The 24351-nt window shown below is 43.6% G+C and overlaps 1 protein-coding gene across 1 annotated transcript; it reads right to left on the bottom strand.

The window, feature by feature from the left end:
• Positions 1–21258: 21258 nt before the first annotated feature.
• six3a (SIX homeobox 3a) lies at positions 21259–23969 on the bottom strand. The gene is made up of 2 exons (XM_041180092.1): positions 23287–23969; positions 21259–21451 (listed from the first exon to the last, which is right to left on the bottom strand). The coding sequence occupies exons 1-2, from the start codon at positions 23967–23969 to the stop codon at positions 21259–21261; spliced, it is 876 nt and encodes a 291-aa protein (XP_041036026.1).
• Positions 23970–24351: the final 382 nt, after the last annotated feature.

The raw sequence follows: 24351 nt of genomic DNA on the forward strand, positions 1-24351 counted from the left end.
ATCATGCTGGGGAGAGATCACATACGGGGGGGGCGGTGGAGTCCCCAACCTACTCATCATGATGCAATGGACACTGTGGAGCTGGAATGCCAGAATGGTGCAAGGCCTACCAGTTGTGGAGAGGCAGGGGTTACTGATGAAGGTGGACAGGTGAGAGACAGATGTAACATCCCAAACTGTAGGGTGGCATCAACTCAACTGAGAAGTTGTAAGCAAAAGTGCCCAATGAAGTGACAGGCACAATGCCTTAGTGAGGCACTTGTCCATGATGTCAACAGCCTGTCTCGCATGCACAATGGTACGTGGAGGGTGAAACGAATGACATTTTGCTTTGTTTTCCTCCTTCAGATGTGCCATCTTCAAGAAGGGACAGGGACCCAGAGGATTCCCCCTTGACTCCAGAGGAGGACCCCAGGCCAGGTCCACCTGCGTCACATCCTCTCTTGGAACTGGACACCAGCGCAGATGCATGCACATCGGTGGGATTCAGGTCGCTGGCTTCAATGTTAGTGCGCAGTGGTGAGGGCACGGCACACTCGCACGAGGAGCTGGTGGAGGCGCCAGCAGTCGGAGGATTTCTGGAGGCCAGGACTGCACTGAGTCTAGCTGATTAGCCTCTGGAGTCATCCATCAGGTGGCAGGTGCTGGATGTCCAGCGGGATGCATGGGAGGATCAGGTGAAAATTCCTGAGGGACTGCATGCCATGGTCCCTGTCACGGAGGAGTCCATATAGAGCGTGAGCATTGTGCTGACCCGGAGCTCTGAACACACAGCCTCCTCCATTGAGAGAGTGGTGGCGGGAGAAGTACACAAAGATGTAGCACTCATAAACATGAGTGTAAGTCATCCTAAGCAAAAGAGGGGGTTTCAAGGGTAAGATTATTTCATTTGATCAGTTTTATACCATATTTCTGTGTGATTGTTAACACAATATAATGTTATGTTCCTTTTGTTTAATCCTCAATACAATATAAATATTGACGGCCTGAGTGTTCTTCATGTATTTCATAGGTGCTCGGAATGACAGCGGCTTATGATGGACGCTAAGGACTGCAAACGTTATTACAGTGGTGTAATTCAACATTGGGGTCATTATTTGGTCTCATCAGGAATTTTTAGTATGGAGGGGACATTCTTGGCCTGAGTTTTGAACGTCTGGAGAATCAAGGCCTCCCTGGTCTCCCTGCCTCCCTGAAGGTTCCTCATGTCCGCCTCCATGTCTTCAACCTGTGCCTTCCCAGGCTCCTCATCAGAAACACCAGCTGAATCATCCTCAGCGACCTGTGGAGCTGCCTCACTATCCTCATCTCCAGTGGCACCCCCTTGCCAGATTGTGCAGAGCACAGCAAACAATGACTATAAGAGACTTGCGCTCTGGAGGATATTGCAGTGCACCCCTTGATCGGTCTAGGCATCTGAATGTCATCTTCAGGTCCTCTCAATCACCGCCCTGGTGAAGCCATGACTCCTATTGTACCTCTCCTCCGCTTCTGCCCTTGGGTGCTGGATTGGTGTCACCTTTTCAAAGGAAAGCCTTTGTCACCCAGGAGCCAGCCATCCAACCAAGCTGGAGCCACAAACAGCCTTGGCACCTGGGAGTGCCACAGGATGGTAGGCATTGTGGGTGCTGCCAGGGTACAGACTTGCAGAACCTCCATCTTGTGATCACCGACAATCTACACGTTCATGGAGTGGAAGCCCTTTCTGTTCATGAAGGCACCCGGCTCACTGCTGGCACATTGATGGCCATATGAGTACAGTCGATGACACCCTGGATGCAGGTAACCCTGCAATTGCTGTGAAGCCTCTGGCTCACTCAGTCTAGTTGGCCTTGTCCATCTGAAAGTGAATGAATATCACGACCATTCTGAAGAGAACGTCACTAACTAGCTTGACGCAGCTGTGAGCAGCTGATTGAGAAACACCACATAGATCCCCCAGTGACCCCTGGAAAGAGCCAAAGGCATCGAAGCTGAGGGCCACTGTGACCTTCAGAGCCACAGGCATAGAGTGGCCACACAGTTGGAGGCAATCTCTGGTCCAATCATCTGACATATAGAGGTTATATTCCGCCTAGAGAGGTGGGACCTCCTTCGTCACTGGACCTCAGACATGTTGAGGTAACTGGAGCGCTGCCTGTGGACTCTGGCTGAAGGATAGTGGTGTCTTCTGCGGACCCTTCCGCCTTGCACCTCCTGATGGCCCTGCACCCACCATGCCGGTGCCTCTCCTCCCACAGGTCTCTCCCTTCTGCTCCTCTCATCTTCTTCAGAAGAGGTCACATCAGCAGGACTCTGCTGTACCCATATGCAGCAATGAGAGTGGCACTGTCTCGTACACTGAAGTGTGCACTCGGTAGAAAGCCTACAAGGAAGTTTGTGTGACAAAAAAGTTCTCAAAAAAAAGCTAGCAATGCCAAGAATGTAGCAGGAAACAGAGGAAAAAGCTATGAACCATCAGAAACAAACCAGCAGCAAATCCTCACCTAAACTCCAAACTATTCACCCTGCCCAGGGCCCTGGTCCCCTTTAATCCCACCCTGGAATGAGAAATCCATCAAAGCAGTCTGATTTACACTGAGCTCTCTCACATACAAAATTACACTGACTTTGCACATTCAAACTCACAGTTACACTGAGCTCCCTCACACACTCAAAGTTGCACTGAGCTTACACACTCACACACATAGTTACACTGAGGTCACCCACGCACACTCACACTAGACCAAACTCACTCACCCACATTCAATCACACTGAAGTCATTCACTGATAGTGACTCTGAGCTTACTCTCAGTCGCAGTTACACTGAGTTTACACACCCACACATGGTTACAATGAGCTAACTCGCCACACTCACTGTTGCACTGAGGTCAAGCATCCTGAACCAGAATCGCGCGAGAAGTCATCGGGTGCGCATCCCGATATCATTCTGCTCACACACGACATTATGGTCAGCGGGTGCGCACAGGAGTCGGAAGCATGTCCACCGACAATCAAGCGGGCAGTTAATCCCATTAAATAACCACGTCAGCGATTTTACACAGCCCGTCCACTTTTACGATTGGTGGGATGGGCCAACAGCTAGCTAGCCTTCCTGTTTTCACTACAAACTGCATCCAGGCCAGGATGAAATGTCCGGGGTTAAATAAAGTAAAAGAAGATGTTTGAGGGATGATCTGCTATGTAATCTGCTGCCAGGCGTTTGCATTTACAGTATTGTCACAGTTTGCCGCAGTTTATTGATCTCATCTCATTTTTAAATTACTACAGCTCCCTGAGACAGCTTCAGAGCAGCCGTCAGCCTTCAGGGAAGGCGAGTCCACACCCTCCCTCCCCTCAGTGCCCGCTCTCTTCCTGCACACCGCCGGCAGAGCTGAGCCTTTCTCATTGTGTTCGGGGTCCAATTGCGGGAGTAAGCACATTTCGCGGCTGCTTCTGGGCATGCACACGACAAACGTAACATTCAGGCCATAGTGAAATTCAGCCCACTCACACTTTAAGCTCACTCCTTCACACACTTTCACAAAGCTCAGTTACTCACACTCAGTTACGCTGAGCTCACTCACACAATACACTGTGCTCACTCACACAATACACTGTGCTCACTCACTCACAGTCGCAGTAACACTGAGCTCACTCACTCACAGTCACAGTTACACTGAGCTCCCTCAATCACACTCAGTTACACTGAGCTCACTCACACAATACACTGTGCTCACTCACACAATACACTGTGCTCACTCACTCATAGTCGCAGTTACACTGAGCTCACTCACTCACAGTCACAGTTACACTGAGCTCCCTCAATCACACTCAGTTACACTGAGCTCACTCACACAATACACTGAGCTCACTCACTCACAGTCACAGTTACACTGAGCTCACTCACAGTCACAGTTACACTGAGCTCCCTCAATCACACTCAGTTACACTGAGCTCACTCACACAATACACTGTGGTCACTCACTCACACAATATATTGTGTTCACTCACTCACACAATACACTGTGCTCACTCACTCACACAATACACTGTGCTCACTCACTCACACAATACACTGTGCTCACTCATACACAATACACTGTGCTCACTCACTCACAGTCACAGTTACACTGAGCTCCCTCAATCACACTCAGTTATGCTGAGCTCACTCGCACAATACACTGCTCACTCACTCACAGTCGCAGTTACACTGAGCTCACTCAAACGCAGACACACTGAGCTCATTCACATTCATTGTTACCCTGAGCTTACTCACTCACAGTCAGTTAGACTACTCTGGTCACTCACACCCACAGTTACATTGAGCTCTCTCACATACACTCACATTATACTAAACACACTCACACAGTTACACTAAGCTCACTCACTCATACAGTTACCCTGACCTCATTCTGTCACACTCACAGTCACATTGAGCTCACTCACACAGACAGATATGCTAAGTTCATTCACATTCATCATTACACTGAGTTCACTCACACACAAATTTACACTGAGTTCACTCACTCACACTCAGCTACATGAGCTCGGTCACTGACACTCACAGTTATACTAACCTCACTCTCACACACACAATTAAGCTGAATTCACTCACTCACACACAGTTACACTGACCTCACTCACACACACAATTAAACTGAATTCAATCAGACTCACTGTTACACTGAGCTCACTGAAACTAAGTTACACTTTTCTCACTCACATTCAGTTATACTCAACTCGCTCGCTCACCCTATACTTACACTGAGATCACCCACACACACTCAGTTACATTGAGCTTATTCCCTCACATGTTTACAATGAGCTCACTCACTCACTTACACTGAACTCACTGACTCACACTTACAGTTACACTGAGCTCACACACTCACACCCTCAGCTGCATTTTGCTCACTCACACTCATGGTCAGACTCAGCTGAGTCACTCACCCTCACAGTTACATTTGAACTGACTCACTCACATCCGCAGTTACAATGAGCTCACTCGCTTACACTCACAGGTACATTGAGCTCACTCATACATTCACATTTACACTGAGCTCACTCAAACTCACAATGACATTGAACTTTCTCACACTCACAGTTACAATGAGCTCACTCACACACTCACAGTTACACCAAGCTCACTCAGACTCTGAGTTACACTGAGCTCGCTCATACTGAGTTAGACTGAAATCACTCACAGTCACAGTTACACTGGGCTCACTTATAATCACAGTTACACTGAACTCATTCAAACTCACAGTTACACTGAGGTCACTCGCTCACTCACAGGGCATAATTTTCCATGCCCACAGGCATCAGGCGTGTTTGGTGGCATGAGCGGACAATATGGTGAGGAGGCCAGAAATATATTTAACAACATCGTGAAACCAGTTTGCGATCATCCACTCAGCCCGTCGATGGCAGGCAGCATTTCCCGAAGGTGTGGGGGGGGTCCCGAGGTTGTGGGGGGGTGGGGTGGGGGTGGGGGGGCGCGGCTCAAAGGTGGCGGGGTGTGAGACTGGGCAGAGGAAATAAAGTGTCGGTGGGAGGTTGGGAGTGGGGAGGAAAGAAGATGTCGGGGGGATGTTGGGAGCAGGGAGGGAGTATGGGAGGAGGAGGGATGACGACAACTGGGGAAGTAGGTGTAAGAGGGTTGGAAGGTGTAAGGGAAGGAGCTCAGAGGGGGGAAGGAGTGCGGAGAGGGAAGGGAGTCTGGGGGAGGAAGGAGTGCGGTGAGAAGAGGGAGTCTAGGGGGAGGGGGGAGTGGAGAGAGGGGAGGGAGTAAGGTTTGAGGAATAAGTAAGGCTGGAGGAAGCAGTTGGGAGGGTGGAAGGATGAAGGGTGGTAAAAGAAGGAAGGGTGTGTGAAGTAGTTAGGAAGGGGGAAGGATTAAGTTGGGGGGGGTGGTGGTATGTCCAGGAGTGGTGGGGGGAAGGAGTTCTAGGTGGGAAGGAGTCCAAAAAGGGGGATGGTTAGGTGAATTTGGAAGGGAGGGCTCTGCTGAGTACATGGTTGCCTCCAGGGGAGGGAACTGAGGGTGGATGTAGGATGAAGGAAGGGTGAGAATGACTGAGGGCAGAGTGAGGCAGTAGGGTGGGAGGGTGAGTGTTCGATGATAACGGTAGTGGTGAGGGTGCACCTCCCTCCTCCTGCTGCAGACAAGTGTCTGTGCGGTGACCACCAGGTTGTGAACCCAAACCTGCTCTATATTTAGGTCTCCCCAAGGTGTTTGTCTCTGCGCTGGTGGAAGGTGTGGGTAAGCGTTGTGACGGGTCTTCCAGGCTGCTTATTTCCAGCTCTTCAATGGAGGAGGTCTCCTCTTGGCTGGAGGTGAGGACATGGATGGAGCTGTGGGACTGGTTGGCTGAAGGTGTCGGTTGCTTGGCAGAGCTCCCTGTGAACCAAAGTAGAGATAATTAATGCTTGGCAGCAGAGTCAAAAGCAGGAGAGAGAGCAATCACATTTGCTTTGAGAGAGGGTTGATGTAGTATGGGATCCTCATGTGGGTGTTCACCACTGACCTCACCGTCACCACAGACAGTGTTCATGTCCTCACCATTCACTGCAATAGCACACTCTTAAAAGCGAATGAGTGGCCTAATGTGGGCCAGTCCACCCCCGGTCTGGATCCTCTCCCTGCTGTTGTAAGCCAGCTTCTCTTGCATTAAACCAGATGGAGGGAGTGTGAGCAGGACACCTGGCACTGCTTGGAATGTTTGTGAGGTGAGCAGAACAATGGACAGGATGAGGACACAAGCTCGAGAGGATATGAGCCTGATGGAGATGTGAGGGTGTGTGTGAGAGTTAGTAATGTTGTCCCTTGAGGTGTGAGATCCCTTGAGGTGTGATGGGTTTGTGAGTGTGTGAGGTGAGAGTGATGAGAAGAGTGAGTTACCCTGGCAGAGTGGATAAGACCATTCATCCTGTAGCAGCACTGGGTGGCTGTCTGCTTTTGCAGAGCATTGTCACTTACCACTGTTGCCACTGCCTCCCAAGCTGGATTGGTGATGCAGCTGCCCATCCTGCGGCCAGAGCGGTGGTAGAGGACATCACGTTGGGCTGCCATGGCATCCAAAAGGCGCTTGAGGGACATGTCACTAAACCGGGGTGCAGGGGGTCGGTAGCAATCTTTTTGCCTTCCAGGACAATCCTGTCTTCTGTGCAGCTGTTGTGGGCTAGAAGCACTGAGAGGTGTGCGTGTGGGTGCACTTTAAATTTGGCATCCAGTGTGATGAAGCAGCGAGGTGATGGCCACCTGCACAGAGAGCACACCCACCATTGAAACGGCATGTCTCCCAGGAGTGCATAATTAATGCGGCGGGTTTGGGATGATACAGAGTGAAAAGCCACCATTGCAGCCGGAGGGTAAAACATTATTTCCCCGCGCACTATTGCACTTAGTGCAAATCTGGGATGATTCTATGCACAGGTACACTGTACTCACATGCTCACAGTTACAGTGACTCACTCACTCACACTCACAATTACACCGAGTTCAATCACTTGCACTCACAGTTACAGTGACTCACTCATTCACACTCACAATTACACTGATTTCAATCACTCACACTCACAGGTAAATTTTTCTCACACCCTTACACCCTCACAGTTACACCGAGCTCACTCACACTCACAGTTACACTAAGCTCACTCGCTCACACTGACAGTTACACTGAGCTCCCTCACTCACATTTACAGTTACACTAAGCTCATTCACTCACACACACAATAACACTGTGCTCACTCACACACTCACATTTCCACTGAGCATCCCCACACTCACAATTACACTGACTTTGCACACTCACACTCACAGTTACACTGAGCTCATTCACTCACATTCATAGTTACTCTGGGCTCACTCACACTCAGCTACACTGAGCTCAGTCACTCACAGTTAACTAAAAAAGTTAAAGGCAGTACCAAAGTTAAAAAAAGCATATAATTACACCAAGACGGGTGGCAGGTCAGAAGATTGTAAAGAATATAAAGAACAGCAAAGAATGACAAAATGATTAATAAGGAGAGAAAGATAGCTCATAATATAAAGACGGATAGTAAGAGTTTTTATAGATATTTAAATAAGAAAAGTTAAGTGTTGGTCCTATAAAGAATGCATCTGGGGAATTGAAAATGGAAAGTAGGGAGATGGCGGATGAAATTAAACAGGCATTTTGCTTTGATCTTCACTATAGAGGACACAAGTAACATCCTGGAAATAGCTGTAAATCAGGAAATGGAAGGGAGGGAGGAACTCAGGAAAATTACTATCACCAGGAAAGTGGTATTGAGCAAATTGTTGGGGCTGTGAGCTAACAAACCCTCAGATCCAGAGGGACTTCATCCTAAGGACTTGGAAGCAGTGGCTAGTGAGATAGTTGATGCACTGGTTTTAATTTTCCAAAATTCCATAGATTCGGGGAAGGTTCCATTAGATTGGAAAATAGCAAATATAACTCCTTTATTCAAAAAGGGAAGGAGACAGAAAGCAGGAAACTACAGGCCAGTTCACCTAACATCTGTCATACAGAAAATGTTAGAAGCTATTATGAAAGATGTTATAGCAGGGCACTTAGAAAAATTCAAGGCAATCAGGCAGAGTCAACATGCTTTTGTAAAAGGGAAATCATGTTTAAACAATTGGAGTTTTTTGAAGGAGTCACATGCTGTGGATAAAGGGGAACTGGTGTGTGCATTGTACTTCGTATAACTTAGATTTTCAGAAGGCATTTGATAAAGTGCCACATGAAAAGTTAGTAGGGGGTAACATATTGACATGGATAGAAGATTGGCTAGCTAACAGGAAGCAGAGAGTTGGCATAAATGGGTCTTTTTCTGTTTGGCAGGGTGTGATGAGTGTTGTGCCACAGGGATCAGTTCTGGGGCTTCAACTTCTTACAATTTACATAAATGACTTGGACGAAGCTATGATTGCTAAATTTGCTGGCAACACAAAGATAGGTAGGAAAGTAAATTGTGAAGAGGACGTAAGGAGGCTACAAAGTGACATAGATAGGTTAAACGAGTGGGCAAAGATCTGGCTAATGGAGTATAATGTGGGCAAATATGAAATCGTTAATTTTGTCAGGAAAAATAAAAAAGAAGCTTATTATCTAAATGGTGAGAGATTGAGAAGCTCTGAGATTCAGAGGGATCTGGATGTCTTAGTGCATAAATCACAAAAGGTTAGCATGCAGGTACAGAAGGTAATTAGGAAAGCTAATAGAATGTGATAATTTATTGTGAGGGGAATTGATTACAAAAGTAGGGAGGTACAGGGCATTGGTGAGACCACATCAGGAGCATTGTGTACAGTACTTATTTAAAGAAAGATGTAAATGTGTTAGAAGCAGTTCAGAGAAAGTTTACTGGACTAATACCAGGAATGGGCGGGTTGTCTTATGAGGAAAGGTTGGACAGGTTAGGCTTGTATCCATTGGAATTTAGAAGAGTAAGAGGTGACTTAATTGAAACCTTTAAGGTCCTGGGGGGTCGTGACAGGGTAAATGTGGAGAGGACACTTCCACTTGTGAGAGAACCTAGAACTAGGGGGTCACTGTTTAAAAATAAGGGGTCGCTCATTTAAGACAGGAACGAGGAGAAATTTCTCTCAGAGGTTGTGAGTTTTTGGAACTCTACCTTAAAAGGTGGTGGAAACAGAGTCTTTGGATATTTTTAAGGCAGAGCTAGATAGATCCTTTACTATTGGTGGTAGGCAGGAATGTAGGGTTAAGGTTACAGTCAGATCAGCCATGATCTTATTGAATAGTGGAGTGGCCTACTCCTGCTCCTAATTTGTATTTTTTAAAATTCATTCATGGGCATTGCTGGCTAGGCCTGCATTTATTGCCCTTGTTCAGAGGGCAGTTAAGAGTCAACTACATTGTTGTGGCTCTAGAGTCACATGTAGGATAGCAGATTCCCAGATGGGTTTATACAACAATCAACAATGGTTTCATGGTGATCATCAGACTTTTAATTCCAGATTTTTTATTGAATTCAAATTTCATCATCCGTGGTGGGATTCAAACCCGGGTTCCCAGAGCATTATCCTGGGTCTCTGGAATACCAGTTCAGTGGCAATACCACTATGCCACAGCCTCCCCGTGTACAGTTAAATTGAGCTCACTCACTCACACTCACAGTTATACTGAGCTTACTCACTCACAGGTAAAATACTCACACTCACCTTACACTGAGGTTACACATTCAAAGCACAGTTACACTGAGATCACTCATTCATGCTTACATTTGCACTGAGCTCACTCATACTCACAGTTATCCTGAACTCACTCACTCACAATCACAGTTATCCTGTGCTCATACACTCACATTCAGTTACACTGAGCTAACTCACTCACCCACAATTACATTAAGCTCACTCACTCACACTCACAGTGACATTGACCTCACTCAATCACACTCACAGTGGCACTGACCACACTCAATCACACTCACAGTGACACTGAGCTCACTCACTCACATTGACACAGAACTCACTCACTCACAGTCAGTTACACGGGGTGCTCACTCATTCATACTCATTGTTACAATGAGATCACTCACTCACACTCACAGTGACAATGAGCTCACTCACTCACTCCATTACACTGGGCTCACTCGCTCACACTCACTATTACAATGAGATCACTCTCACACTCAGTTACACTGAGCTCACTCATTCATAGACACAGTTATGCTGTGCTCACACACTCACAGTTACACTGAGCTAACTTACTCACCCACAATTACACTAAGCTCACTCACTCATTTACACTGGGCTCACTCACTCACATTCACTGTTACAATGAGATCACTCCATCACGCAGTTACACTGAGCATACTCAGTCACCTCACAGTTACACTGAGTTCAGACACCCAAACTCACAGTTACACTGAGCTCACTCTGTCAACTGACAGTTACACTGAGGTTATTCTCACTCACTGTCACACTGAGCTCACTCAGTCATACTCACAGTTATTCGGAGCTCACTCACACTCACAGTTAGTCTGAGCTCACTCACTCATACTCAGAGTTACGCTGAACTCAATCACTCGATTCACAGTGACACTGAGCTCACTCTGTCAACTGATGGTTACACCGAGGCTATTCTCACTCACCACACTGAGCTCACTCACACACTCAGTTACACTGTGCTCACACACCCAAACTGACAGTACACTGAGGTCACTCTCCTTGTCACACTACGCTCACTCACTCATATTCATAATTACAGTGCTGACTCACTCATTTTCACAGTTAGTCTGAGCTCAGTCATGCCCACAGTTACACTGAGCATGCACACTAACAATTACATTGAACTCACTCACACTTCATTACACTGAACTTGCACACTCACAGTTACACTCAGCTCACTCACACTTATAGTGACACTGAGCTCACTCCCTCTCACTCACAGTTACACTGAGCACACTTACCCTCACTCGCACTTACATTGACTCCACTCATACAGTTACACTGAGCTCACACACTCACAATTATACTGAGCTCGCTCACACACTTTCAGTGACACTGAACTCACTCACTCACTCACACACTCAGTTGCTCTGAGCTCACTGACATAGTTACACTGAGCTTACTCACTCAAGCTCAGTTACACTGAGCTGCCAAACATGCATTTACACTGAACTCATTGACAGTCACTCCGTTGCACTAAACACATTCACACACTCAATTAATCTGATACCATTCACTCAAATTCCACTGTACTGATTTATTTTCTACACATTCATAGCTAACTGAGTTAGTTCATATATATTTCTACTAAACTAATTTACTCTAAATTACACATAAATTTGCACCCAATTACTTCAACACTGAACTTGTTTGCACGCCAATATATTGAGTTTACTAACATATGTTCTGCTAACATAACACTCACAGCTACATTGATGTTAACGCGTTTGTAGTTATTCTTACCTTATACTTGCTGATCATATTGACCTATACATATAATGGTCACAAGTACACTGTGCTAATTCATACAAGCTTATCACTACATGGATGTGTCACATGCTTTCACAGTTAAAACCTAGTTTATTGTCATGAGCTTGACATTAGTGAAACTTCACAACACCACTAAAATTATAGTGTAACTGCAGCCATGGGGGAACTTACTTCCAGGATTAGTGGTTGAGGCAAAATCTATATCAGCATTCACGATTAGAATGGATGGGTGGGTGGAGAAATAGTTGATAGAGAGATATGAGAACAGGGCAGATGAGTGCATGCGTGGAGGGCAAATGTTGACGCTGACCGATTGTGGTGAACGGCCGTTTCCTCGTTGTAACTTTTCTGGGTTTCTATGAATCTAGAGTCAGGCCTGACCAGACAAAGCGAAGCGAAATTCTCTGGAGGAAATTTTCTGGCTTCGCCGTCAGGCGTTAGGTTGCGCCTTTGGCTTGATTTACACTCTGCAAGTTTAGTAGTCAAAACTACTTTGCAATAATGCTAAACTTGTTAAGATGCATAATGACACCGAGATGTGAACTGAGCTGCAGGTTTCTCACAGTTATAATCAGCTCACTGACAGTAACACAGATCTCCCTCACAACCTCTCAGTTAAGAACTAGCTTGTGTCAGTGAGATGTAAAGAGGCCCACAGGCTCACTGCAGCTGCATCCGTGGTCGGTTCAACGTCTGAGCCCCTTACATGACAAAGATTGGCGGCAGACGGATACCAGGATATCTTCTTTCACGCAGTCTAACCGGACCTATGGCGGCCGCGTCAAAAATGTAGGTCATCAAACTGGGAGATAATAAAACGCAAATGTTGCTGCTTAGTGACATGACAAATGTGCGAACAGGGGGAATATTGGGCGGTTGGACATTGCCCACCGGAGCCGTGGACTCCGGGGCGGGTGGTGCTTTCTGATGATTTCCGAAGCTGCTCAAGCTGCCGTTTCGGGTCAAGGCGGAGAACGGCCCACCGCAAAAGTCTTCCTGACCTCGGTGATGTGATCACTGACCCCCTGATTTGGGGTGAGTCAGAGCACTCTCGGTGTTTAATAGAACATGTGTGGGCGGGAGAAAGAGCTGGAGGGAACTTCTAAACGATGCTGGCCGGAAAGGAATGAGACTCGCAGGCACAGGCAGACAGCATAAACTGAAATACATCTCTCTCAGGCATATAACATAACGCACAAAATAGAGATCAAGCACGATATTCACAAAACATACGTGCCTTGCTGGCGGAAGCACTAGTAGTGTACATTTTGCATAAACACCCTAACAAAAAATCAGTGCTGCACAAAACTGACATTTGCCCAGCAAGTGGGCATATGCTTCTAGATAAATGAGCTGGTGCACACGATACACAAATACAGCTGGATCACTCTCCCAAACAACCTTATACTTGGAGTCAGAGGCAGGCCTTCCAGTTAAGTGATTAATCAGGTGGGGACATGCGGTGGTCGGATTGTCTAGAATATACGAGACATCCATGCAGCCAGATAGTGCAGTATTTAAACATAAGTCATAGAATTATAAGTTCACGCTGCATTAAAGACAGCCATTCGGCCCACCGTATCTATGAAAGAGCAATCCAAGTAGTTCCCCTCACCTGTTCTATTCCCACAGCTTTTGCAACGTTTTTCTCAGATAAAGACAAATAAAGAACACACACTGGTCCGTTCAGCGCACTCTGATAAACCCAGAAACAAATATGTGGTGTTACAACTCGAACACACGCATGTATATTATAAATATGTGTGTGTGTAATATGTACATTTATACACATACACACAGCCCACGCACATTCACACTCACACCTGATACACATGCTCGCTTACACCTGCAGGCAAATCTGGAGGAATCTAGGCAGCTGATCTTACAGCAGTGAATGAGACATTAGTATTTAGTTTGTAAATAACAGGAAATCGGAGAAGAAATAGGTGCAATCGTTAGAAATTCGCACGTTGAACCTTCCCAATTGTTTTGCCAAATGAACTGTATAAAGGCAAATAATGAGTGGCCCGGCCCAGCCGCCTTCATCCACAGGACAGAAAGTTCACGAACTGTGAATCTTCGCACATCCTTCTGCATCCCCAGCCACACACCGGCAGCTAACATGGAAAGAAGTTTGGTGTTGAGGCGCAAGAGCAGTTAAACAGTTAGGGCAAATGAATTCGAATTAGGACAGTGGAGATAACGAAATCACTTGTTCGTTATACGACAAACATTTGGAGCCTGTGCAGAGACTTTGCTAGATGTAAATAACTAGTTAAATGAATGACAAGTAGGGGGGTACACTTGTGGAGCTAAGAAGGCAAATTGACGAGGTTGTCCATACACTTAACAGACAGCGAGAGCACATAAATTGCACATACCTGCATACAGAAACATCCAAACATTTAATAGACGCGCACATTATTGGCAATCACAAGTGACTTGCCAAAATATGTACCATTTCAATAACGCTAAGGACATATATGTATGACATAATATGTACCTATCTGTCCACGTTATTATTCAGTAATGCATGTTTCTATTTACACATCCTAGTCGCTATCGAAATGACATACAGCTAATGTGTGCCTTAGACCTGCCTAAATAGGTACTATTTCAAAACACGACTACATAAAATGGAACTATTAGAGCCCTGAACCCAATGCACTGGCAGCGTAAGTGCTGAAATGTGCTGTAATGTTTAACACTTCAATTTGTTGATGTATTATGCATTATCTAACATGCCTTCTGCAATATGGACTTGGCCGTCACCGAACAGGCAGATCCGTGTTCCCATTTGAAAGCTGAATTAACTATCTAACTGATGTGAACTTGTTCTTCCAGTAAAGTGAAGCGCGTAACAGGACTAGAATTATTTCATTATTATTTTAAGGTCACTTACGGTCAGATCAGACGCGCCTTGTTGTTACATGTTGGACAATTGTCAGCACGTAGTTAAAACTCACCTAGGGAAACCGTTCACAATTTGTAATCGGGCCTATAGAAAATAGTCTGAACATATATTTATGCAGGCATGCCGACTGCATATCAAAGAAAATATTAAAGTTTTATTACTTAGCAATACATTGCATCAGGTTTTGTAAATATTTATAAAGTACTGTTCAGCTGGTAATGTGTAGACCTAGGCTAAAATTATGGAACACTGTTGTCTATATGTTAAGGTCACAAGAGGTCCTCATCCACGCCTCGCTACCTAACTAAGATCATATGGGGAATTTCAACAATCAAAGAATGTCTTACATTCGAAAACCCAGATACATTCACATTTTTTTACAAGCAACTTTGGTAGAAGTCCTATATAATTGTGTGCTCCTTCAGTTTAATTGATATCTTTGAGTTAATTATTATTTATGGAATTGAAATTAAAAATGGATAAATGGCACACGTTTCTTCTAATTATTTTTCTGCAACGGCCGATAGCTAATGTGTGTGTGATTCGCCTAAGATTACTACCAGGAGCCGAAGCTACAAGCAGCTAATCAAAACAATCAGGAAACTTGGCAATTAATGATGAACGAATGTACTAATCATTATATCACCCTGCTGAGAACCTCAATGTAATGATGATGATATATCGGTTATGACGGTAAATACGGATCTGACAATAACATTTATAGCCACCACTTGGAAATGGTCCAGTATTCACAAACTAATCTTCAATTACACACAAGCGAAATGAATTAAAAGAAAAACGGCCTGCCTTTGAGGAACAAGAGAAGTTACAGAAATATGAATCCCACAGTTTGAGCTACAATCTACAAAGACTTGTTTAATTCCATCTAATCCGCAAAAAGAATGGCAAGTTTAAAAACGTTCTGAGAATGTCTGGAAACTGAACGAATACTCTGTCAATGTTCTTCTTTTAAATGAAGATAAATTAATTAATCTGTTGTTGCAGCCTTTGCGTGTCTTGAACTCACAATCATCCCGGAAAGGCCATGATCCCATGTGCGTATGACAACAAATCAAAGTTCAAATGGGCGGCTTATGTGGCAGTTGATCCTGTATCATAGTCTTTCGTGATCCTTCAATTACTATTTAATAGAATTACAGTTTTAAATCCAAATAGTCTTAAAGAATGTTTTTTTATCAGGGAACAGTGAACATAAGAGCGAAACAAGAACCGAATACATCGTATAGTGCAGTCAGTGAAAGATATCTACTGATAGGCTTCTGACGTTCAATGCTCGAATTTATTACCACGCTTTGTTACACTAATTACTTACATTGAATCGACGCAAACTTTGCAAATATTCTAGATGTTTTTTCAAGACAGGTTGAATAGATATTTCTGCGATTTTCACAGAACAAGTGCAAGGCTGATATGCACGGAAGAAAAGTACGAGATTCCTTAAGTTGGATGTTTTTGGATGTCCTGTGTTTTCACTCAAAGAACCATGTCGTTCAAGAAATGTAACACTTTTCTAAAGCATTTGAAATGTGTAAGTATATATGAATATCCATTGAGGAATAGATCAGCCCCCTGGAAAGAACGGGATAAGATTGCAACATTACCCAAGTAAAAGTATACAGCGGCCTAGGCGCGAGAAGGAGGTGGGTTACATCTGCAAATGAGGAAGTGACATCTCTTTGAACAAGCTAAAGTTAATTTGATAACATTATATCACATCCTATTAAATAATATTTTCATTTTATTCAAAATCTGATATGGGGAAAGTTGCGGAGTCCTGATTTATTCATGAAATTTTATTATAATATAATACAGCATCAGCGTCCCACGGATTTTTAAATTAAATAACTGAAAGCCCAAAGTCACCGCGATGTAATGCAAATAGTAGATAAGATGGACAAATACCACCGATTATTGTGTTGTATGTAAAGCTATATTAAACATTTTGTGCTAATAACACATGGTAATCTATTTTTGAAGTGAAACAAATTAAATAAATAAAAACTCACTGGTAAATTAATTCCTTGGTCACTAAGGGAGATTCCATTCTCCATACCTGAATTCCTTAATGTGATGAACCCATATTTCAATTAAAAAAAAACCCAGACTATGTTGATTTCTGCCGAGGCACCCAGATAGATGCGCGACTTTCCTGGTCCCGTGTAATCCTCGCCTTTCAATAGCTGAGTGGTCTGACTCCCCTTACTGCTCTCGCCACAAACATATGCCAATGTTAACAAAACAATCGAATCCATGTACAGTCCCATTGTGACATTCTTTTATTAATTATTATTCATAAAAGAAAAAGCACCGATAATCATGTAAATATTACACTAGGGTGGGAAAAAATAGGTGGTTAATAGCAAGGTTGTTTGACTATATCCTACCTTTAGGATTCTCTCCGTTCTGCTAGGTTGGAGTGTCTCTGGCCGTCCCCCCCCCCCCCCCCCCCCCCCCCGCACACACACACACCCCCCACCCCCAAGTCTGTCCGAGTGCAGCACGGTACTGGCAAAAGAACTGCATGAATACACACGAATAATAAAAAAAAACTTCTGCTCTGCTAAACCGCCAAATTAGTGCAAGATCCGAACAGGCCACGTCCATAACTCAACTATTTTGTTTCTTTAAGAGCTTGCCTGAATTCCAGCTGAATTCATTTCAGTAAATAAATGATTCTCCCATTAATTGATGTGATCATGAAGGCCATTAGTTTCTGAACAGCGAAATAATGTGGGTGCGTATATCTGCTTGACATTAATTATGTTCCTATGTTGGTCTGTGTGCTTCTGTGTGTTACTTGGTGTGAACCAGAACTGGAGACGGTGCAAAGAGACCCAGAGTAAAGCGCACTCTCATCCACATAGAAAATGTCCACGTTGCAATCTTTATGAAACATACTTTTAATGGCATATCATATTTAACGATTTCATGGCCCAAACTATGTACTTGGATACAGATAGATAGCAGTTGTAAAACCCTCACTGTGCTTCTTGTGTGATTTGGTGCATTTGGCATATTAGCACCCGAGTGGAATATCAAAGTCAAATACAGCCCATGCCATCTGTTTGACTTGTATCTCACGCCGAAGGCTTGAGCATTGATGAATAAATGCTCACCGGCTTTAGATTAATTTCATCTTAATCAACAGCTAGGCTTGTCATGGATAATAAACTAATGGAGGTCTGAAGAAGACCCATCGATAATAATCGGGAATGGCGAACTAGAGGTAAGCTGCCTTGGCTTTTTGCTTGTGATAGGCCATATCTTTCCGGGGCAGAAGGATTTAGTGAGTCAGAAAGCTTCAATTCAGATTTTCATAGATTTGCGTCTCAATCCACTACCCAAGAACAAAACAATTCCCAAATCAGTAGTTTCCATCTATCAAAATGCCAATTTCTTTTTTTAAAAAAGCATCCTAAAATTCCTATTGAATTTTTTTTGTGTAAAAGACATATATTGCCAGCGCTGCCACTTTAAAGCTACAAACCATTATTTCAAGGAGATTTCACTAATAAGTGCATGTTATCTCTCCTTGCCTGACACGATTTGTTCTGGCAGCTGAGCTCAGCTCACTCTTTGAAAGTAACACGCTGAGAGCGCGCATGCTCGCGGCCTCTCCGCGGAGCCCCATCTTCCTTCCTTCCTGCAAAACCAGCTCCAGCAACTTTCCGGTTCCGCATTTACCTCCCTCTCCCTCTCTCTCTCTCTCTCAATCAACAAAATCTTTCGGCATTCGTGCAAACAGAAGATACAGTCATTTTTCTATGTCGTTTTTTCCCTGCCCCCACCTCCCCCCCCCCCCCCCACCCCCTCACCCACTTTCCCTCGGTGAGGTGCAGTGTATTGAATGTAAAAATAAAACTGCCGGCCGTTTAAACCTGAACCCATTGAAAACGTGTTTGTATAGATTTCTAAATCGCATTTGATCATGGATAGTGTCCCCATCCGCACATATGGAACAACTGCAACCTTTTCAAACATCAGTAGCTGACAATCGCAGTGGAACAACAGTTGAACTAATGCAGCTATCTAAACTCCTGCTATATCGCTTCGAGCTGTCAAAATGTGCTTAACTGGTTTGACTTAGAAATTAGTGGCTGCAACTCTTTGGTAATTACACCAAATTGTAAAACAATTCAGCCCACATAAGGAAGGTACAAGCTTTAAAAAAAACACAATGTAGCATTTTAATCATTTACTGGAAAATCGTTTCGCTTGTGAACTGTTTTGCTACTCAGGGAGGTTTCAATAGAAAATCCTGGAGAAATAGAAATGCGCTGTGGAAAGATTGTGTTCTTCGCACAAAAGCAACAGTTTAAAAAGATTCAATTATCACCAGGCAGCGCCGAGCGAAACACATTGCTGCCAAGTCTTTAAAAAAGGTTGGAGTGAACGCACTAACTTTACATGAAAAAGAAACAATCGCTTAGCAAGGCTAATAGCTCTTGTTTTCAGTCGCATTCATAATAGTAAAAGTAAATGTTAATTGCTATTATTGCAACATGAGAAAACAGGAATCTACTGCGGTCATGGTTTACGTAGCAAGAACATAAGAGCAGCGAGCTCGCCCCAAATAAAGGTTTATACCTTAGAAGTTTTGAAAGCATCTTGTAATACCTTCCATCTAAAATAGCTTTTATGTCTGTATTTTAATAAGATTTACTGAAATTTTGTCTATTTATAGAATGTAGATGCATGCATATATCTGTGTGTATAAAATATATATCAATGTCTAGACCCCAAAGAAAGTGCAAAACTTCCAATTGTGGTGTTTGTTGGTTTCTGCAGTTAGCGCTTGGGTCTCATTTAAATTTCGTTTTAGTTGCCAGAGAACCCGTCACGGATTTTCTCAAATCGTTATCCAAAGCACACAGGGATAGATTTCAAAAACTTCACAAGTGAAAACAAGTTCAGGGCTCAGTTCTATTTTTAATTCACGCCTGAATTAACAGCCCGGGGCAATGAACGACATTAGTGCAAAGGTGCTGGCGGTGGACTGTTAGTCATGCAAATAAAGGCTTCTTTCAACACTTCACAATGAACTTAAGATTCACGGGGAGGAGCTGTAATATGATTAGCTGATTAAATGGCGAGTCCTCGTATTTACTGTTTTCATTTGCCGCCATAAATAGGAGGAAGTTAGTGTCTCAAACCCAATTTCTTGTACAATTAGTCTATATCACTCACTGCAAACATATTCCTCGCAATGTGGTTACAGTGTGAAATAACCTGTTTAAGTAAAAGGCAAGTCACACTTTTTGTCTGATCATTGAATCCCCTTTCAAAATGTGTGATATATTTGGCTAACATTTTCAAATTATATTTTTTTCAAAATCCAGGATGAAAAGATAATAGACCTCAATACGTATTCCCTTTTTCACATGGGCATTTCCCGTGAACACCTCGTTTTATGGTTCCTGTGGACAAGTAGGTCGAACCATTCAAAGTAACTTTGCAGAGAAAGACACAGTAAGCCACCAGGTATAAGAAAACGGAATACTATATTTTGATTTAGAAAGGGTTTTTTTTTACATATAGATAAACACACAGTTGAAGAAACAGTGACTAGTAAGCGCCCTACATAAACTCGGGAGAAATAATAGAACTTCGTACTTGCTGAAGATACTCAAAATAGCACTTTGCATAAAATTACATCGCACTAGATTTACCTAGTTGGATATCACCCCCACCCTCCCCACTTTCTTAAGAACCTAGTACTTTCGTCAGACGTTTGACACAATATGCAAGAACACTGAGTCTGTGATCGAGATTGACAGAAAGAAAGAGAGAGAAAAAGAGCAAATATCATATACAGGCATTTCTACACATATATTACAAACTGGGAGAATGATCGCGTCATTAGATATACATAATTCATATAAAATTTTGAAATAAAAAATAAAAATCTGTTACAGTCATAACTATTCTTCCACATAACCAGTACCCACACAGGCAGTAACAGAAGTGTAGAAAAAGGTGCTTACGAAAAATGATTGTCTGCGGAACAGAAAAACGATTACAGCCTGGCTTCGGGGGTCTGACCAGCACTCGGACGAAAGAGAGCAACAAAGGCGACGAAGATTCATTCCCTCTTCATTGTAGTTCCTTGTAAAAAATATTAACGTAGATTATTATTTCCCCAGATATAAAATACATCATGCAAGTCGGGTGCCTCCATGGAAAGCGCTGGATCAGACGTGCTTGTCCTAGATTTTTTTTTGAATTGTCACTTTTTTTTTCCTTCTCGAATGTGTTGCTGTTTTTCTCCTTTTAAAAATTTTCATTAAATGTCTTTTTTGTTTTAAATCTCGGGTCCATATTCCTTTGTGAATGTATTAATAGTTTGTTTGTTTGTTTGTTTTTGTATCATACATCACATTCACTGTCGCTAGAGGTTACCGATAGGATGGATGTGGCCGTCTCGGCTCGCTCTGTCATGCTCGACACACTGGTAGTAGGGCTGGCGGCTGTGGACGGAGATTCCGCCGCGCTGTGAGCAGGGCAGCCCGGCTCCGATAGCGTACAAACCCCGCTCTGTCCCACTGCCTGATGTTGCAGCCTGTCCGTGACAAACAACAAGGAAGGGAGGGGGGAGGGGAGGGGAAGGGAGGGGGGTGGGGGTGCGGTGGTGGGTTGGAGGGCAAATATAAAGAACACAATCAGTATATATTCCTCATGGGTCCAAATTTTTGAAGAACAAGAAATCCAAAGCATAAAGTTATTGACAATCGCTTTAAACCTTGGGTTGTTAAAAAGCGACATATCTTTCAACACACGGTATCTCTGGAAAATGATATTGACTGGAAGTTCCACATGCTTGTTTGTTTTTGTTTTTGAAAACAAAATACAGTACACTAAAATGCAATTATTTTAAAGTTGGCAGAAGCTTTCAGATCAGATGCGACCATTGATTTGCTATGATGTTGCAATTTTTCAGTTTCCATTGGCATCATGTTCAAAAACTGACCAAAACGGAATTTATTTAGCTGAAAACAATTGCACTCCCGCGAGTGCTTAAGTTTAGCGTGTGCGTTTTATTATATTGCTGCTTGGGAAGGGGTTCCTCGAAAGATAAGTTTTAATGTGGCCTTATGGGTGTTTATTATTGCAAGTCGCTTTTTAAAATGTCGTTTCAAGTTATGCCCAAATTCTGTGTTTAAGCTGCACTCAGTCGATAATTAATATTTATAATGTCAACTTGAAATATTCAGAAGTACTTTGAATGTTAGCAAGTTAAACACAATGTGTTTATTTTGGATAAAGAGATATTGCTATAGCCTGAAAAGTAAATAACGTCCTGTATTGGTTTGAATGTCCGCCAAGTTCGCCTTCTTTGTCGCACTGGAAGAGTTAATATGTTTAAAATATTGAGGATGAGTTCCCAATAACTTCCCAAGAAGCAGAAAGTAGCATTAACGTCTCGTTGGCATGTATATTTCAGTCTAATTATCCAAAACAAGAACTCTCATTGTGCTGCATCGGGTTGGCAACATAGCTAGTATGGGGTTTCTCATTTCGCAGTGTCAAATGTATTGTGTTTTTATACTTTTCAACTAGTAAACGCCTGTTCATCCTTTCATTTATCCCAATTCAAATGTGTCTACTATAGTTTGGGAGTAAACAATCGTTGGTTTGTATATCTGTTTACTAAAGTTAGAAATTACCACATTCTCCCGAAAGTTACTATTCCACTTTCTTTGATAGTTTCATTTCTCCTGACTATAAATCCAACCACTTCATAAAACCATATGTAATGAGAGATTATTATCTGCCCATTGACATCAGTAAGAAACTTAAAACCTGTTTATGAATCAAAATAGCATTTAAATTATTTATGTTGAATTTTGTCCAAATATTTATACCATGTCATATTTCATTGTCAGAACATAAGCATCACTCGTTTTATTTGTTTACAGTAAATTTTACAATTAATTACGGACTGTTTTTAATAGCAGTCCTTAATCAAGTATCATTTTACAAAAGTTTTTAATTGATTTATTTTCATAAAATTGCAATTGCTCTTTTTTAAAATATTTTTGCTGTTAAACCGGGTCATCATTGCAGTTAGTTGTGACCCTGTTACACAACAGGTAAGAGCATTTTTTAAAACTAAAACCACCCAGAAACTTCTTCCCAATTCTGACGACTGCACTGTAATTTTGTTCATTGTTGGACTGCTTAAAAAGTTTGTCTCGAGATTTAATTTTGCTTCGGCTATTGCTCAGGATGAGCTGATGTTATTTTATTTATAAGAAAACAAATTCGCTGTGTGCTTTAAAATAAAACATTTCTCTGGTGACTTTATTTAATAAAGGCGCGGAGGGTCCCTGAAACGTTATTTAGTTGTTAATTTGGGTAGCTGGGGAAGCAGTAACCTGGGATAACACAACGAACCTGTTTTTGGCGGCTGCCGCTCTGTCTCTCTGCCTGCGGTTTTTAAACCAATTCCCCACTTGTGTCGGGGTCAGACCGGTTGCCTGGGCCAGTTCCCTTTTTTTGGAAGGGTTTGGGTATGGGTCCTGCAAGTACCACTCTCGCAACAAGCTGCGTGTCCTCTCCTTGAAACAGTGCGTTTTTTGCTCGCCGTCCCAGATGGTGCGGGGCAGGGGGAACTTCTTGCGGACGCGGTACTTATCGACCGGCCCCAGGGGGCGACCCCTTAACTTCTCGGCCTCCTGGTAGTGCGCTTCGAGCCACATCGCCTGCAGCTTGCCGTGGGACTCCTTGGTGAACTTGTGGTTCTCCAGGATGTGGTACAAGTCTCGGAAGTTGCCCGTGTGGAAGGCCACTACGGCCCGGGCTCTGAGGATCGACTCGTGCTTGTTGATCGCCTCGCATGCCCCCGGTGCCACAGGTAAAGACCAGAGAAAGCGTCCCAATCTCTCGATGTCGCCCGTCTCCTCCAGCGTCTCGCAAACGCTGGCTACTTGCTCCGGAGTGAAATTGATGGTCGGTAGCTGGAACATTGACAACTCTTCTTGGGGCCGGGAGTTGGCTAAGAGGAGAAAAGCGCGCTCGGCTGAGTTTGGCAGAAAGGGAAGGGCGCTGTACAGCTCTAACTGGGACCTGAACACCATGGACTGACTTGATAATTTTTTTTTCAAAAAAAAAACACAAAAACGTGTCAGATGCAACGAAATCGACTAATGTCACACTCCCTCATATTATATCCCCAAAATACTGTGTGGAGCGCTGATTTTTTTTTTTCGCTTTTTCTATTGGTCTTGGCGGTGTCGTTGTACCGTTGCCATGGCGCCGCTGTCAATCACTGTCAAGCGTGCCAATCAACCAGCAGAACGTAGAGGCTTTCACCACTTTTGGGCTGCATGGGGGTTATCTGAAATAAATCTCAGAATCGCCCACCTACCTCTCGAAAAGTTCAAATGTGAAAGCCTCGGCGCACATAGTTGCTGAATTGGATGAGTAATTAGAGGATGGGGATACTACCGCGATCTTAAC

Source organism: Carcharodon carcharias, chromosome 2 (assembly GCF_017639515.1).
Source record: "Carcharodon carcharias isolate sCarCar2 chromosome 2, sCarCar2.pri, whole genome shotgun sequence".
Classification (NCBI taxonomy): Eukaryota; Metazoa; Chordata; class Chondrichthyes; order Lamniformes; family Lamnidae; genus Carcharodon; species Carcharodon carcharias.